The sequence below is a fragment of the Balaenoptera acutorostrata genome, chromosome 16 (genome assembly GCF_949987535.1).
Source record: "Balaenoptera acutorostrata chromosome 16, mBalAcu1.1, whole genome shotgun sequence".
Taxonomy (NCBI): Eukaryota; Metazoa; Chordata; class Mammalia; order Artiodactyla; family Balaenopteridae; genus Balaenoptera; species Balaenoptera acutorostrata.
The window spans coordinates 50,660,434-50,679,578 of record NC_080079.1 but is presented as its reverse complement, the minus strand read 5'-3'; the positions used below and the strand labels follow the sequence as shown (position 1 = coordinate 50,679,578).

The window sequence follows — 19,145 nt, the reverse complement described above, 5'->3', positions numbered from 1 at the left end:
GGCCTCTGTTGCTCACCGTATGAGCCTCTCCACAGATTCCTTGAATATCCTAACACCATGGCAGCTGGCTTTCCCCAGAATAAATGTCCAAGAAAGAGCAAGGAGAAAGCTGCATTACCTTTCAAGACCTAGTCTCAGAAGTCATACTTTGTCACTTTCACTTTATTCTGTTTGTTAGGAGGGAATCTCTCAGTCTGGCCCACTCTCAAAGTAATTAGGTTCCACCTCTTGAAAAGAGGAATATGAAAGAATTTGTGGACATACTTTTAAACTACCACAGATAGCTTACTCTTTGAGAGAGCGCTCAGGGACTTCCCTGGCGGTCCAGTGGGTAAGACTTTGCCTTCCAGTGCAGGGAATGCGGGTTTGATCTCTGGTTGGGGAGCTACGATCCCACATGCCTTGCGGCCAAAAAACCAAAACATGAAACAGAAGCAATATTGTAACAAATTCAATAAAGACTTTAAAAATGGTCCACATCAAAAAAAAAAATCTTAAAAACAAAGAGAGCTCTTAATATGGATTATTACTAGTTAATTTATACATTAACACATTGAAGGAGGAAGCCACTGTGATTATATCAATAGATGGAGAAAAAGCACGTGATGTAATTCAACCCCATTTATGATGAAAACGCTTATTAGCAAATGAAGAATAGAAGGGAACTGTAATGTGATAAAGAATATCATTAAATTTATAATTAATTTAGGAACAGTTGATATACATGATCTTGAAGTTTTCTATACATAATGTGGTATGTTTTTCCATGTGTTAAAGTTTATTCTGTATCCTTCAGCAGTATTTTAAAATTGTCCTTGTATCAGTGTTGTACACTTGGAAGTACAAAACGGTACAGTCCCAGAGGGGGTTACCAAAATATCTACGAAAAGTACCATTAGACCCAGAATCCCACTTCTAGAAATCTATCCTTCAGAATTATTTACCCAAACAACAATAACAAAAGCATCTATTCAAGTTTATTTATTGCAGCATTGCTCATAATACCAAAACCTAGGAACAACCTAAAATGTCCATCAACATAAGAATGGATAAATACGGCTATAAAATAATCATAAAATGGAATACTATATAACAATGAAAATGAATTAAAAGGAACTATATGTATCTATGATGGAAATCACTCACAATGTTGAGTGAAAAATAAGCAAATTATAAAAATATACATATAGAATGGTACAATTTTTATATGTCTATAGCAAATTTAACAGTATGCAAAGCAATATTATTTGGCATATATACCACATATAGTATAAAAGCATGTAAAGACATGAGTGTTAAATACCACAATCAGAATAGTGGTTCCCTCAGAACCAGGGAAAGGGTGGCGCTTCAGTGGTATTTGCCCTGCTTTACTCAGTACCTATATAATTAGGTGAAGTCTTTGAGGTACTATAGTCAGTTCATAGACTCATAGGATATGAGAGGTAGAAGTCTTCATGGTATTATTTATTTTACAGATGAGGAAACTAAGGCCTGGAGAGGGAAGTGAGTGGGCCAAGATCAGCTAGCCAATTAGGCAGAATTTGCAACTGAATCCTAGGTCTCCTGACTCTAAGACTGTGTTACTTAACAGTCCTTTCTTTAATAAAAATATAAGTTGATAAGTATTTAAACTAGGAGCTGAAAGAAAGATACTAAAAGGGAAAAAAGGACAAGTTAATGTCAAGTCTGCCACAGAATTTCTTCATGAAAACACTCTAAACCAGCACATTTTAACCTGAGACATGTTCTGACAGAGTAAAGAAAATAAAATGGAGATGTTTCATCCAAAAGGGGGAAAACTCTTTCTGGATTTCCAAGCTCTTCACATTAATAAGCCTGAATTTGTAATCTTGAGTCGTTGTTTCTCAGACCTGTAGGTTTGCAGGGTTTAGTTTCCTATGGTTTGTGGTTCATGCTTGTCAGGGCAGAACTGTTAGCAATCTGATTTTAACACCCACTGGTCTTATTCAGGGCCTTTGGTTACTTACAATTTACATATAAATATTACCTTTGAACCTTTACTTAATTGAAAGATTGCAGTTGAGTTTAGATAGTGCTTTGAAGTTCCCTTTGTCAGACCACATTGTTTGTACCAAAGGACTGTATTTTCTTTTTGTCTGTGGTTATTTCCACAATTATTTAACTTGCTGTAACTATGTGGTACTGTCAGAATATAATCCAAGCCATTGTTTGCCTTAAGCAATATTTTAGATCTTGGGAAATAATGTTTACTGATACATGTCTTTCTTAAAGACCTTTTAATTTACTCAAATATACTCAAGACATTGAGTCTCAAGACATACTCAAGACCTTTTAATTTACTCAAATATACTCAAACTTGAGTATATCCAGTGAAAACAGTGGAAAAAAGTTTTTTTTACTGGATCCTGACACAAGTCAGGGCTCAAAGTGAGCAAAAGGAAGTGGTGTGGTTTTTGTATCATTTCAGTTGTGTTGAGATAAGGAAATGGAATAGCTTATCCATAGCATAGCCCTTATGGGAAAGTCTCATTTGTATGTGAAAGTAAAAGGAATTGGCATAACGTTTTAATTCCTTCTGCTATACTCAATCATTCCCTCAGCAAATATTTATTTAGCACCAAATATGTGCCAAGCACCATCCTAGGTGCTACAAATACAGAGTGAAAAAGTAGACTTATATACCTGCCCTTACGGAGCATACATTCTGGAGCAGGTGGCAGGCAATAAACAAAACAAATAGTAAATTATATATAAAATTACAGGTGACAAGTGCTAAAGAGAAAAAAAAATATCAGGGATGGAAGATGGGAGTGCCAGGGATGTGGATGGGATTACAGTTTTAAATAGGATGAGCAGGAACACTAAATAAGAAAGGGATACTGAGTAAGCACTTGGAAGAGGTCAGGTAGCAAGTCATGCGGATAGATGTCTTGGGGAGGAATGTTATAGGCAGAGGAACTTGCACATGTAAAGGTCCTGCAGCAGGGCCATCCCTGACACGTTTGAGGAACCAGGAGGCCCATGCTGCTGAAGTAGAGGAGTTGGAGTCTTGTTGGCCATGGTAGACTTCAGCTTTTACTCTGAGTGAGTTGGGGAACCATTGGAGGGTTTTGAAAAGGGGAGTGATGTGATCTAATATGCTTTTTATCACCAGTTTGGCTGCTGTGTTGAGAATATATTGTAGGTGGATAAGGGTAGAAGCAAAGAGTCCCGTTCTAGGAGGCTTTTTCAGTAATCCAGGCAAAAGGTTAGTTAGTGACTTGGACCAGAGAGATAATAGTGGATGTGGTGAGAAGTGCATAGGTTCTGGATATACTTTGAAGGTAGAACCAACAGGATTTGCTGACCCATAGCCTGTGGAGTATGAGGGAAGAAGGGAGTTGCCAAGAATGACTCCCAAGACTTTTGGCCTGGGAAACTAGAAGTAGAGAGGCTGTTTGTTAGTTATGGTGAGAAAGACCGAGGGTCTAGCAGATTTAGGGGGTAAGAGGAGAAAGACCAGGAATGATAAATTATATAGCTGCTGATTACATTATTAAGTAAATTTTTATACTATTTGAGCTATCTTAAAAGTAATTCTATCTTGTACCAGTCTTTTTTTTTTTTTTTTTTTTTTTGCATTATGTGTTATCGAGTCTCTTTTTCTGAGATATTTGACATTACTCAGAAGTACTAATTTTATGCTGATCTAACCCAGAATACTCAAGTGTACCTTTTCCTTTAATCTTTGGTTATATCAGAAAAATTGTCTCTCTCTGACCTAAAAAATAAAGAGAATTTAATGGCTGTTAACTGAAAAGTCCTTAAGTAATTCAGGTGTCAGGCAGGGTTGTTTGAGCAGCTCATTGATAGCTCCAAGGATCTGGCTTCTTTTACTCTCCCATCTCTGCCTCTGGTCCCAGTGTAGCTGCCAGCAGCTGCTATTTTCTTATTCATGTTCAATCTGAAAGAGTGACTTTATCTCTGCAGAGCCAGCTGAAGTCCTTGGACCGTGTTAGTACGGCTCACCCCTGAACTTTTCATCGTGGCATAGGAGATAGAATATGCTGATTGGCTTGGCCTAGGACAGAGCCTCTACTTCTGGTGCTTCAGGGAAACCTGTGTACAATGAATTTTTTAAAGTTGTAGATAGAGAAAAAAAAGTGGAGAAAAATGGTTGATTTTTAAATTACTTTTGCATTGTACAAGCACTGTGGTTAACACAGCAAGAATATGATTCCTTTTGTAAAGTGGTCAAATGAGAAGGAAAAAAAGTAAAGTAAAAGTAAAGTTGCATTCAAACATTAGTTTGATTAAGATAATTTTTCTTCTAAGAGGCCTAAAACTATTGCTTTTTGAATATCTGGAACCTGAGAGGAAATTCCCTGGCAGTCCAGCAGTTAAGGCTCTGCGCTTTCAGTGCCGAGGGCCCAAGTTAGATCCCTGGTCAGGGAACTAAGATCCCGCAAGCCTTGTGGCATGGCCAAAAAAAATTGAATCTGATAGGTCGTTCTAGTCAAGAATAGTTGTTTCTCCACAAGGAGAGCCCTATTGGCATTTGGTTGAGACAATTCTTTGTTTTGAGGGATTGTCCTTGCACATTGCATTGCATTTTCCATTTTGGGCCCTGGTCACTGTGTGTCCTGTCATACCCCAGTCATTGTTCCAACCGAAAAATCACCTGTGTATTTCCATATCTTCTTAGGGAGGTACAAACTTGCAAAAAGCTTCTGACTCTTTTTGAAAGGGTGTTTCATATTGAGGACATAAATACAGATATACTTTGGTTTCCTGAGTGAAAAATGGGTTTGTTTTTTGTTATTCTTGAAGTTCTGCTTTGACTTCTTTCCCCTAGTTCTAGAAGTTAGATATATTCTCCTTAAAAATTGATTTAGCATTTGAATTAATTTTTTGGCCACAGGGATTTACTGAGTTAATTCCAAAAGTTTTTGATTAAATGTAGTATTGCTAAGGAAAAGAGAAATGTTTTGATAGCCAAATTTTGGTGCTCTTTCAAGCATTTTGACTTGGGTCACATAGGTTAGAACAGAAAGACCAACCAATCTTGAACAAATTTCTGACTTTGATAGGTTAAAATTATTTGTGGTGAGAAAAGTGAAATAGGTACTGAGTCTAGGAGAATTCATTCCTAAAGTCAGAATATCTTAGAATACTCCTTGAATATATATTAAAACACACATTATAAGCACTTAGGAAATGTTAGACCTCTTTGGTGAAGTGAATATATAAAAAAATGTGTATGTGTTATATGTGGATATAGTCAGTCAGTTACCCTCTGAGATCTGTTTTCTGAAAGTATTTGTATCAATCAGGGCCCAGTCAGGAAAGCTGAAACCACACTGGTTATTTTAACAGAGACAATTTGGTGTAGGGAGTTGACTACACAGGTATCGGAGGATTGAAAAAGCTAAAGGAACACTGGGATTAAACTGAAATACTAATTGTGGGAAGCAAATACCACCCTTAAGAGGCTGAGGTTTCAGAACCTAGAAGCTCGGAGAAAGAGTGCCCCTGTGGAGCCCTGACCTCGTCCTCTGTGGAGGGAGCTCAGAGCCCAGCTACTGCCGGCTCCCGAGGACTTGCTCTGGGGTCTTGAGGCACTGGCACTCAGACTCTGAGGTGTAGGCACGGTTGGGTCTGAACAGGGGCCATGAGGCTGATTCTGGGAGTGTGGAAGGAAGCTGGAAATGGAATCTACTGCTGCTGCTATGGCAAAGGCTGTTGTTCAGATAACTCTGACAGGAACAACAAACAAAGTCAGGAAGATTAAAGTCCCTTCTTCCCTCCAGCCTTCTCTAGTTCCCCTTTTGGCAGAACCTATCAAGGAACCAGCTGGTAAAAGACTTGTTAGTGGTATCCCAGGTCAACATCACAAAGCAGAATGGTTAGGTTTTATTTGGGGGCGGGAGGGGGCTTGTTATTGCTTTGTTTTTGCTGAAAAGCAATAGTGTAATAAGGGGCACAGTAGTTTCCATTTTTTTCTCATTACCTGTCGCTCCTGACTGTGCAATAGTGAATGGAATTTGAGCTTTCTCAGCAGCAGACTTGCTACTTATTGGTTGTGTGAACTTGAGCAAGTTTCTTAACTTTGCTGAGCTTCACTTTTTCCTTGCAGAGTTGTGAAGATGAAATAAAATCTTATGTGACTCAATAAAAAGTAACTTCCTATTTCCCTTTTGATGTACTTACTCATGTACTTACTGGATAAAACACTGCACTTGGGAATAAAAGACCTAGATTTTAGTTTTTCCTTCAAGTTACTAGCTGTATAGAATTCAGCAGGTCACTTTAGCTTCCTGAACCTGTCTCTTCTCTGTAAAAGTAGGAATAATTTTACTTACTGTAAGGGTCATATACATGTGTAAGGCATGTAAAACTAACTTGCAAATTATTAAGATGGTGATGTGCTAACATAAAGTTGCCACTAAACACTATATATGATTTTCTCTCATTTAATTGGCACAAAAGACCTAGATCTGTATTATGCTAGACCCTGAACTATTCACTAACCACATTATACTGGTTTTATCTTTATAAAAATATTGTGCAGAAACAAAGATAGTATTGTTTACCATTACTGATAATATACCTATAGGGATGACCAAATTCTGTTCCCTCCTAGGCATTTCTGCGACTACTGATTCACTTTACCTGTTTTTTTGTCATTTGTGCTATTCCAGAGGACAGACAGAAGCATAACGCCCAGACCCCCTCAATTAACTGCTGGCATTAAGAATTTCTTCTGAGCACTGATGTACCAAAGATTGGTATATAGCATAATCTAGTTCTAATTATTGTGAGGTTTTTTTGTTTAATAAGATTAAACAAACAAAAAAGCTTTGGAGAAACTAGGTTAGTGAATTTGTAGTACAAAGTTGAATGGTGTTTTGAAAATAGATTATCTCCTGTTTTTAAAAATAGTTCATAAACCAAGAAGCATTTATTGTGCATCTAATATTGAGGCCCGCACTGAGGGATATAAAACATCTAAGTGCATCAGCTATAATAATGCCACACTAGTTTGTCTTACCTCTCTGTTCCTGGAAGAATTTTACTTATGTTGGGGAGAACAGTTTCTTGGCACAGAAGGAAAATGAAAGGTTTTGAATGAAGAGAGGACAATTGAGCAGAAATACAAAGATTAAATGTTGTTAAATTTGCTTTGAATAAATAATTGAGCATTGGGGAAAGGAAGGTCTAGTCAGAAGGTAATTTCAGGGGTGATGATGAAATTAGTGACCTCAGGGTGGATGAAGACATCACAGTTAGAAATGTCTTTATAAAGTGGAACTTCCCCATCCCTACTGTAGGTCAGAATTTAGCTTGATGGTTGGTTCTCTTAGCTCCTTTTTTCAGACTTTACAAAAGTTCTCATTATGCATGTCTCACCCATCACAAGTTCCCACAGCATGGACTCCAAGGCAGGCTTTTTGGTGAGATTCCTGTGTATTACCACAGATACACATAACTATTTATTTAAGCATGTTATTTTTTAAGGGTTTATGTTTAGATTTGGGTGACTTTTTTACACTGATATAAAAATAACCTGAGTAGTGTTGCTCCATTTGTATGTGTATATATTAGTTTAGGAATTGTTGGGGTTGGAGGTTAGAAATGGGGAGGGGATGGATGAGTTGCTTGTTAAGGGAAAAGACAATATTCTTATGCTAATCCAAGCTCTGGATCAGGAGCAAAGCAGCCCTGCAAACAATGGCTGTGGAGCCAGAAAGTCTGCAGTGAGTCTAGTCCTTCTCAGAAAGCTTGTCAGACCAGGCGCCTGGAGCTGCCTAGGGGGAGGGACCCCTGGAAGGGGGAGTTTTCTCCTTACTACCTTATGGAGTTGGCAGTTAGCCAGCTTGTTGAAAATTCCCAAACCTCACTACTAGAAAGTAAAAATTAAGGGTGGGGGGCTTAACGGGAAGAGGAAAGAATGACTTTAGTCTGTTTTTTCAGCTGACTTCAGCCTTTTCCTGTTTTTTTTTTTTTTAAATCCTGATTGAACTATTGGTTTAGCTTTCTTGCTTTTTGCAAAGCTTTAAATTTTTTTATTTAAAAATAATTTATATTTTATTGAGTAATGTTGTTGTAGTCTTATTTTCCTGAAAAAGAAGCCACCAACCTGTGTATATAGCAAAGGAAAGTATTTAGATGCCTTCTTGGACTATTTAATAATAGCTTTTAAACACCAGAATCATTTAAAGTTTTTGATCATGTGGCATTTCAAATGTCTGCATTTCCTTATATTCTTAACATTGCATGATCAGATATTTTTAATTTTCATATAAAAATTCCAATGAATTATTCTAGGAATTTAAAAATATTTTTTATTTTCAGATGTTAGAATTATAAAATACAGTTTTTATAATTGCATTCAGTGTCAGGAATGGTTGCAAAATAAGGTTACTATTTTTGCTATATCATGATTTTAGAAACAGTTAATATGCTAGGACAAATAAAGGGGAAATCATCAGTATTTCTGTTATGAATAACAACAGTTACAACAATAACAACTAACATCTATTATTTATTGAGTGCTTAATACCGAGATGCAAGGCACTAACTCATTTAGGTTAGTAATATTGTCCCCATTTTGTGGCTAAGGAAACCAAGACCTAGATAGCTTACATAACTTCCCCAAAATTACATAGCAAATAAATACTGGAGCTGATTTTTGAAACCAATGGACTGACATCAGAATTTACTTTAACTTTGCCAGGATATTATATGAAAAGTGCCTTTACCTAGAATACAAAAATGATGTCATCGTTATGGAATCCATAGTTTAAAAGGGTAAATGTAACAGTGTATAGTGTGGAACTAGGGACAGTTTTTCCCCCACAAAAAAATGAGCCTTACTTACTGAGGTAATTTAAAAACAAAGAATATACTCTGGTTACTCCTTTGAAAGAAAGATGTTAGTTGTATTATCCAGTTAGTTCTTTGGGCATTGTGACTATTTATGTTACACTTTTTTTTTTTTTGGCCACACCACGCAGCTTTCGGGATCTTAGTTCCCCTACTAGGGATTGAACCCGGGCCCTCGGCAGTGAAAGCGCGGAGTCCTAACCACTGGACTGCCAGGGAAATCCCTATTTATGTTATACTTGTATTGTTATACTCTGACTTGACTATGCCTTCCAGACTTCTGTCTTTTGGTTGACTGTGCAATAACTTATAGTGATTAGGCTTTTATTATTTCAACAAATTTCTTGGAATGACTGTATTATAGCAATGAATGTTATCTACTGCTGCCCAACAGATTACCAAAAAACTTAGCAGCTTAAAACATCCAGCATTTATCATCTCATTCTGACCATCAGGAGTCCACCAGAGGCTTAGTTGAATGGTTCTAGTTTAAAATCTCATAAATTGTGGTTAAGATGTCTATGAAGCTACAGTTACTGGAAAGCTTCCCTGGCACCGACGGATCCACGGCCAAGGTGGCTCACTCACATGGCTGTTAGCAGGAGGCCTCAGTTCTTTGCCACATGGGCCTCTCCATAAGGCTGCGTGGGTGTCCTTATTGACATGGCAGCTAGCTTTCCTCAGAGTGAGTATTTCAAGAGTGAGCAAGGAGGAATCTTAAGTGCCTTTTATGATCTAGTTTCAGCAGACAAACTGTTGTTTCCACCTTATTTTATTTTGTTAGAAGTGAGTCATTAAGTCCAGTGGGAATTCAAGGGAGGAAATTAGGCTCCACCTTTTGAAGATAGTGTCAGAGCATTTGTGGACATATTTTAGATCACCATAATGATCTTTTGGTAGATTGGTGGGGTTTTTTTAACTGTGAAAAATATCGCTTATGAATATTAGTTTATATTCCAGCTGTGGTAATGTACACTATATTAATATTGTACATGATGGATCCTGGACCATGAACTTATTTTTATCAGTGAATGCCAAATAAATATATATGATGTTAATGCTTTTATTAATCTAATTTTTAAATGAACATTGGTGTTCTGGTGCCTTCTTCTCTTTTCATTCTAGAAGGCCATCTCATACAGAACCATAGCTTTAAATATCTCTATGCTGTTGACATAACAGATTTATATTTTCAGTCTCAAAAGTTTCCTTTAAGTTTCAGAACCAAATGCCCATTAGACATTCCCTTTGAGTAATTTCAAATGTCTAAAATTGAACCATGATCTCTTCTCACCACTTCTTTCAAAATCCATTTGTCCCCATTTCAGTAATTGCTCATGCCGGAAATATAGGGATCTTTTTTGACCCCTCACTCTCCCTTACCCCCACATCTAATCCATTACCAAGGCCTACTGAATCTGTTTGTGAAATATATCTTGATTCCATCCACTGTACCACCACCACCCTAAGCTTAACCACCATTGTCCCTCTCTTAAACTGCTACAATATCCTTCTTAATGGTCTGTTTGCTTCTGCTTTTGTCCCCTCCAGTTCATTACAGAGAAACCAGATAATTGCCTTCCCGTCCCACTTACATTTAAATCCCAAATCCTTCATATGATCTTGCCTGACTTGGTTCTTGACTTTTCTGTCTCTTCAACCTCATCTTCCACTACATTAACCCTTGTTCTCAACATTTCAGAAACATTGTGTTCTCCTTTGCTCTTCTCTGCCTCACGATCTTTGTGCAGGCTGTTCCTCATGCCTAGAACAAGCCCCCTCCCCAACCTCGTTTCTTTACCTGACTAAATAACTCTTTTATTCTTCAGATTACACCTTAAATGTCACTTTTCTACATTGCTTCCCTTGACCTCTCTATCTGGATTAGATTAGGTCACTCCCCATGTCCCTCGAGGACCTGGCACTTTTCTTTTTTGCACTCACCTCAAGTTGTGATCACGTATCCTTTGTATTGTCTTGTTCGATGTCTAAATATCTTAATTGTCTTATTTGACTGTGAACTCCATGAAGGCTTAGTCTGTTTTGCTCTCTCACTATGTTCTCAGTGTCTCATACAGAATCATGTATATAATAGGCACTTAATAAATATCTGGGGGCTTCCCTGGTGGCGCAGTGGTTGAGAGTCTGCCTGCTAATGCAGGGGACACGGGTTTGAGCCCTGGTCTGGGAGGATCCCACATGCCGCGGAGCGGCTGGGCCCGTGAGCCACAACTGCTGAGCCTGCGCGTCTGGAGCCTGTGCCCCGCGACGGGAGGGGCCGCGATAGTGAGGGGCCCGCGCACCGCGATGAAGAGCGGTCCCCACACCGCGATGAAGGGTGGCCCCCGCTTGCCGCAACTGGAGAAAGCCCTCGCACGAACCGAAGACCCAACACAGCCAAAAATGGATGAATAAATAAATAAAGTAGCTATAAAATTTAAAAAAAAATTAAAAAAAAAAAATAAATAAATATCTGGGAAATAAATTAACATTCAATAGCAAGAACACTATTCACTCAGGGCTTCAGAGCTGGAAGGAATCTAATAAGTTATTTAATTGGTCTAGTCTTGTTTGCATCGTGCCTGTCATGTCCTTGACAGAGGTACATTCACACTTTATTCCTTTGATACTCTGTGAGCAAAGATCCCTGGTCCTTTCAGTTGTATCTCAAGTGTAGTCATTTCTCTATCCTTTGCATTCTTCTCATTCTTCTCTAAAGTATTTGAGGCCTGACCAGGTGGGATAAAGTAAGATGGTTACCCTCTTGGATTATGGCAGTGTGCTTCTATCAATGCTTGATTAGATTGCCTTCATGTCTTAGAATTGTCATAAGCACTGATGCTTATTGAGCTTGTAGTCAGCTAAAACCTAACATTTTTCTTTTAAAGATTAGGGGCTTCCATTGTTAGATTACAAATGAGGCACTTGAAGCCATTTTAACTTTAGCCTTCTCTTGGCTGATAGCTGTTCTCCATACAAGTTGTTGCAGGGTTTTTAGTCTATAAAAATATCTTGAAGATGGGATTGTCATGGATAGCACCTGTTACTTCCTGTGCCAGGTTGGCAAGTATGTTATAAACATGTCTGAGAGGAGGAAACTTTTATTAAGTACCTACTCTGTACCAGGCTTTTCTAAATACTTTATAATGTATAGTTTACATTATGTAATGTATGTAAAATATCCCACAAGGCAGCATAGGGTAGCGGTTAACACGTGGGCTTGAGAATCAGATCTTCTTGATTAGAATTATGGCCCTAATACTTACCAGCTGTGTGATCTTTGATAAATTCCTTAAACTCCACTTGCATTAGTTTCCTCATCTGTAAAATTAAAATAATAAATTGTGCCTGTCTTACAAGGTGGTTGTGATGATTCTATGAATTAATATTAATATATTCAAAGCATTGTAATGGTCTGCCACATAGAGGTGAATATATGTTAGCTATTACCTCATGTAGTTCTCAAAATAATTGTGAGTTAATATAATTCCAGTTTTACAGATGAGGAAACTCGTCCAGAGAGGTGAAGTTACTTATTTAAGGCAGATCCAGGATTTAAACTTGTGCTGAGAGTGGTAGAGTCGCAGATGTTTGTGTAGAAGGAATCACACATGATACCTTTCCTCTGAAAGGGACTGTGAGTGTGGCAGGTGCTTAGGGTCTCATCGACTGCACTGCAGGATGCCTTGGTTGTACCTGTAATGAGACGAGACCACGTATTAGCGTAAATAAACTGATGAAGAAGCGGTGACACTGAAAGATGGAACCAGTCATAGCAGTCAGTTTCCTGACCAAGAATATGAGGCCCTTGAAGTAGAATCTGTCATACTCATATTTTTATTTCTAGCCCCTTGCATTGATGTGTAATACATACTCAGAAGACACTGTTGGTGAATAAGTGAGTGAATGAATAAATGAATGAAGGTATGGGGAGAGAGTGAGAGCTAGGAAGAGAGGCAGAAATGATGCCAGGGTTTTTGGCATGGGTGACTGGAGAGACGGCACCACCCTCCTCTGTGATAGCAAATGGAGGAGGAGGAGGCAGGTCTAGAGGAATGAGACGGGAAGTTATTGAGTTTGATTTGGACAGGTGGGATGTAATCCTAGTAGAGATATTTAATAGGCAAATAGAAATGAGAGAGTTCAGTGTTGGAAATATACTGGAAACTTCTTTTGAATTTGAAACCTGGAACAAGTATCCCTAGAGTCACAATCCCGTAATTTCAAGAAGTGAGTTTTCTCAAATACTGTTAAATCATATTACAGATGTAATTCTGTAATAATTTTTTTTTTAATTTATTTATTATTTATGGCTGTATTGGGTCTTCGTTTCTGTGCGAGGGCTTTCTCTAGTTGTGGCAAGCGGGGGCCACTCTTCATCGCGGTGCACGGGCCTCTCACTATCGCGGCCCCTCCCGTTGCAGAGCACAGGCTCCAGACGCGCAGGCTCAGCAATTGTGGCTCACGGGCCCAGCCGCTCCGCGGCACGTGGGATCCTCCCAGACCAGGGCTCGAACCCGCGTCCCCTGCATCGGCAGGCAGACTCTCAACCACTGCGCCACCAGGGAAGCCCCTGTAATAATTTTAGACTTACATCTTACTCTCTCAGCATTATGTAGATGGAAAGCAAATTAATTTCATAGTAGAGAAATTACAGAGATTTTAGAATAAGCCATATATAAAATGCACAATATAAATGACATCTCACTGTAAACCTTATTTCCTCAATACTCTAAGTGCCTTTGGAGAGCTAATTAAAGTGAAAAATTCTTAGTTAACATAGAAAGCTTGGGTTATTTATGGTAGAAATCATGCCAGGATAATTGTGTTACAAATAAATAATATCATTTTCATTGAGGAATAATTCAGGCTGAAGTCCGTAAAATCAGTTGCCTGAACCAACAGGATGGGAGAAGAAACAGAATCATATTCATCTTTACACAAACTAACCTTTTTTTCTGTTACTTCTTTAACTATTTTATAATTGCCAAACCTTAATTGGAGAGGTTATGTTTCATGTCATCCATATGAAAAGCTCAGTTTTATCCTAATGAATTCAGATTTGTAGTATTTTAGGTAAATAATTTCATTTAAGATACATTTCTAATGTTTTTGCTTTAATGAGGAAGCACGCTGCATATTTAAATGTTTTTCTAGGTAGGCCTTCTCTTCTATCTATAGAATACATTATTTATTAGAAAGATTCAAGGTGTTTTTATCACATCTACTAGGATTGAAAATTATTGATGAGTAGCTTAGTGTTTTATTTTGTAATTAATTAATTTACTTATTTATTTATTATTTTTGGCTGGGTTTTTTTTGGGTCTTTGTTGCTGCACTCGGGCTTTCTCTAGTTGCAGCGAGCAAGGGCTACTCTTCGTTGTGGTGCGGGGGCTTCTCATTGTGGTTGCTTCTCTTGTTGAGGAGCATGGGCTCTAGGCACGTGGGCTCAGTAGTTGTGGCGCACGGGCTTAGTTGCTTCGCGGCATGTGGCGTCTTCCCGGACCAGGGCTCGAACCCATGTCCCCTGCATTAGCAGGCAGATTCTTAACCACTACGCCACCAGGGAAGTCCTAGCTTAGTGTTTTAAAGTATTTGTTTATTTATTTATTTATGGCTGTGTTGGGTCTTCGTTTCTGTGCGAGGGCTTTCTCTAGTTGTGGCAAGCGGGGGCCACTCTTCATCGCGGTGCGCGGGCCTCTCACTATCGCGGCCTCTCTTGTTGCAGAGCACAGGCTCCAGATGCACAGGCTCAGTAATTGTGGCTCACGGGCCCAGCTGCTCTGCGGCATGTGGGACCTTCCCAGACCAGGGCTCGAACACGTTTCCCCTGCATTGGCAGGCAGATTCTCAACCACTGCGCCACCAGGGAAGCCCTAGCTTACTGTTTTAAATTCAACTCTTCCTGTTTTATTCTTAATATATTTAGAAATTTTCTTAATAGCAATAAAATAATTACTTTAGAGCAGCCAGAAAAGACTGTTAAGATTATTAGTGTTCTTATCTTATTTTGCATATGGTTAATCTAAGGTCAGGAGAGGTGGCAACCTATCAATAAATTATTTAAGCTTTTAAATTACAGTGCCTTTTTTTTTTTTTTTAACAATGATAGCATTAATCTTTAAAAATGTATTTCATTGTTTAAAGGTATGTTTGGGCATTTGTTTTTCCTCTCCTGGTTTTTGAAAACTTTCCAGAATTCAGTTATATTCATTTCCTTCTTAATATTTTTATCTTTCAGGAGTCAGGAGAAAGCAGTGGAAGTTGGAGTCATTGTCAAGTGATTGAGACCTTACAAGAAAATCTCATTGAATGAAAGTGTTTTAAATTAGTGACATAACAAGACTAGTTATTAAAGGTGACAGTATACAGGGAGCGTTAAAATTGAACAATGACTCAGCTGTATATTTACATCAGATTATTGGGAGCCTATCTGTTCATCATTTCTCATGTTCAAGGTAAATCAGTGTTCATTTAAGCAATCTTATCTCTTTTTTAGTAGTTTATTTCTGTATATAAAAAACACTCATTTTTAGGACTGCTCTTTCAACTCATGTCCCGTTTTGAACAGTTAGGCCCAGTATGCCAATAGCTTTTAAGTATAGAGGCAAAGAACAAACACATGCCAAATAATTTTTGAACTTGACTATGATAGAAACATTTTTAAGTCTGTATAAAATCTCAGCCTCTTTGAACTTTGTGTATTATCTGTAACATAGGCATTATGATGTACAACATCAGGTCTTATGAGGATTAAATGAGATAAAATATAAGCAGATTTTAATCATCACTGTGAACAAAACATTATGAAGAACAATCTGTGAAGATATAAACTTAAGAGAACGGAAATGTTCAGTAAGTTCTATATAAAATCATTTTGCCAAATACCACTATCTCTTCAGTTTAAACATTGTCCTAATTAAACCATACAGGGAAAAGCTCACATGCAAATATATAGCCCATCTGATCCTAAGAGTCATCAAATTAACTTCCTGTTTGGGAGTTCTAGGCTGTGAATGCACAGTGTAAAATTACAATATTAGTCATAAATAAAACTTTGAGTACTCTGAAGAAATTTTAATATTTGGCACACAGAAATTCCAATTATGTTTCTCAACTCTTATAACAACAGTAAAATGTTTTTTAAAAATTGACATTTATTCCTTATTGTATTTTAAAGGGGAGAGGAATTTTAAAAGTAAGTCTTGAGTACCTATTACCCTTAGGCACTAGGTCACCTACTTTATTTTATAAGAATTATGATTAACAGCATAAATCTTTTGACATTTTCATTTGAGTGAACATAATAATGAAATCTGTAGCTTGTTTGTATTTTGTCTTAGGTTTAGTACCCTTATTTAGTATCCATGCTGAGAATATAAAAGCACTCTTGCAAAAGCTACTTTTTTGTGTGAAACACCACATAATTTAATAAAACATCTTTATTTTAACGTCTGTTGTTAGATGCCTTGTTGATCAGTATCAACCAAAGCTGTCATAGTTTTGAAGATGAGTTAAATTAATAGTAACATTTGTATTTGCTACCTTACTCCCAGGTAATCAGTATTTAGTATTAAAATTTTTTTAATCTATATAGATCACACAGAGGCAATATGATACAAAATTCTCATTCCCCATCCTAAGTTGTTATATAATAAACTTTTTTTTTTTCCCCCCCACACTGCACAGCATGTGGGATCCTAGTTCCCCGACCAAGGATCGAATCTGTGCCCCCTGCAGTGGAAGCGCAGAGTCTTAACCACCTGACCGCCTGGGAAGTCCCAATAAACTTTTGTTAGATGAAATAAATTGGTAATTAGTTATCAGGCATAAGTGAAAAGTCTTAGTAAGCATTATATTTCTCTGAAATATAAGCGAAATTTGTTGCATTTCCTTTCAAAGAAGATTAGTTTGATAGTTCCCTTCAAATAATAAGATAAAAATATTTGCTCTTAAGGAAAAGAACTAAAACCAATGTAGAAAAAATGGTATTATTTCGGACTTGCCCGGTGGTCCAGTGGTTAAGACTCCCTGCTTCCACTGCAGGGGGCACGGGTTCAATCTTTGGTCGGGAAGTTCCACATGCCGTGAAGAGCAGCCAAAAAAAAATTATTTCTTAGAGATTACTATGGATTGCTAGAGCGGTGTTTTATATATATAACCTATAGCTCCAGCCCACACCAGGACTCATAATTTTATGCTTTGTAAACACAGGACTTGTGTGTAGAAAGAGATTGGCGTGTTCTAGGAACTGACACAGGGCTGTATGTTTGGGCATGATGGAGAGAGAGGTCCACAGGGTCCAAATCCTGCGGTGCTTCAGTAGGCATGGTGAAGGAGGTTGGATTTTATTCTGAGTGTATATGAAGCCATTAATTGGTTTTAAGCAGGGAATGACAGGATCAGATTTAGGTTTATAAGGTAACTCTGGCTGCTATGTGGGAAATGGGTTGGAGGGGGCAAAAACAGAAGTAGGGAGATCAGTGTCTTATCTTGGAAGTGACATGATATGATGGGCCCGGGTAATAGTAGGAACTAGACCAAAATGAGAAAAAGTGAGATATATCTTGGAGGGTGAGCCAAAGACCTGGGGAGGACCAGGTTTGAGGAGAAAAGTCAAGCATTCCATTTTAGACGAGTTAGTTTTGAGTTACTTAAGCAAGTCAAGGCTGAAGGGATAAATCTAGGAACCGTCAACAAAGAGATTTATTTAAACCATGGGAATAAGTGCTGTCATCTAGGGAGAGAGTACAGAGAGGCTGTTGCTAGCTATTTTTCTTTGTATCCATGCCTCTACTTAGTGAAATTTTACAACTTTAAGGTATAGCTCAGGTTTCTTTGCTTTTGACACCGTAGGATGAGTTTGTGTTATTGGCTCCTTCATTTGTTTACATAGCACCTTTGTATTATATCACTCTTTGAATTGTGTTTATTTATGTGCTTATCCCCTCCACACACATACACCTTTGTCTCCTTCCAAGTTTCTCAAGGACCACATCAGTTTCCAACATTCAGTAACTTGCCTGCACATAGTTGGCCTCTAATCAGTGTTTTGTTAATTAATACTTGAGATAATATAAACTTCAGATGCAAATTATTGTAATTAAAATATTTCTATCTCTTAAATTCAAACAGTGTTCTAGGAAGTTATGTGTATTAACCATCTGTAACTTTGAATTTTCCAGGTATTGGTGATCTTTTAGTATGATCTTTGTTATTAGTAATATCTTCATTTATACACTTTTATATTTAAGCCTTTTATTGTACATTCATTTGATCTATATATAATCTCTTGAATTGGGCAGAAATTATTATCATCATCTTTTATAGATAGAGACCTGAGGTTCAGAGACTAACTTATCAATGGAGATATTCAAGACTTGAACCCTTGACTTCTCACTGTTATTTCAGTGTATATTTCTGCCACACTATACTGCTTTTTCTATGTCTCATTAGATTTTTGAAAAACTAATTGCATGCATATATTATTTGCCATTTGGTCTCCATAGTTAAATTGATGCTTCCTCTGTTGTTGTAATAGGGTTTTAAAACTGGTTAAGAGACCTCAGCTATGCTTTAGTCCTATGGTCTTATTGAGTAAATGAGGCTTGAAGTGACATGGCTTGTCCATGATCATCCAGCTAGATAAACGGTGGAGGAACATAGTAGACCAGAATCTAGATTTCCTCATTTCTACCCAGTGGATTTCTTCCCTTCCTGAAACTCTTCCCCACCCCCTTTTTTTTGTTGATGCTCTTAACATAAATGAAGTCTACGTTTTGTAGCAATTTAGAGGATTAAGTGAACATTATTGAAATTTATGGCATGGAATCACTAAAATTTATTTAGCAGCACATTCTTTTCCTGTTATCAATGTGTGTGTATGTGTTACTTTTTCTTTTTTCAAGTTCATCTCACCAGTACGGCTAAATTTTAAGTCAAGTTCACATTATGCCTTGAACCACTTATTTAGCATCTATAATGAAATACATATACAGTTCTCTTAATATTTTATACCTGTTTTAGCTCTACATTTCATTCCATGAAGATCAACTCTACAAGGAGTAGCCTAGCTGATTTCAGCTGATTCAGAGGGAGAAAGGAATTACTAAAACGTTGTTTTAGTTCTGTTCTGCTTTCAGCCTGAAAGAATCAGTACCAAATATGACAGTATCTGTCATTTGAGGCTACGAGACTAATGCAAGAACACAGTTCTGTTTCCATGTGCTAACTACTGCCCTACAGTAACCTTCATTTTCTGGCAGCACAGTCTGGATTTGAACCAATGACCTTGA

At 37.7% G+C, this 19,145-nt stretch overlaps 1 protein-coding gene across 3 annotated transcripts in view; it reads left to right on the top strand.

Moving 5' to 3' along the window:
* BMPR1A (bone morphogenetic protein receptor type 1A) overlaps positions 1 to 19,145 on the top strand; it is a 141,445-nt gene that overhangs the window by 93,014 nt on the left and 29,286 nt on the right. For 2 of the 3 annotated variants that reach the window (XM_057530900.1, XM_057530901.1), the window contains one exon: positions 15,092 to 15,308. In XM_057530900.1, the coding sequence (XP_057386883.1) occupies positions 15,242 to 15,308 (67 nt within the window). In that variant the 5' untranslated portion in view covers positions 15,092 to 15,241. Of the gene's footprint in view, positions 1 to 2,980; positions 3,070 to 15,091; positions 15,309 to 19,145 lie in introns of those variants that run through there. The other variant, XM_007174561.2, reaches the window with a different exon arrangement.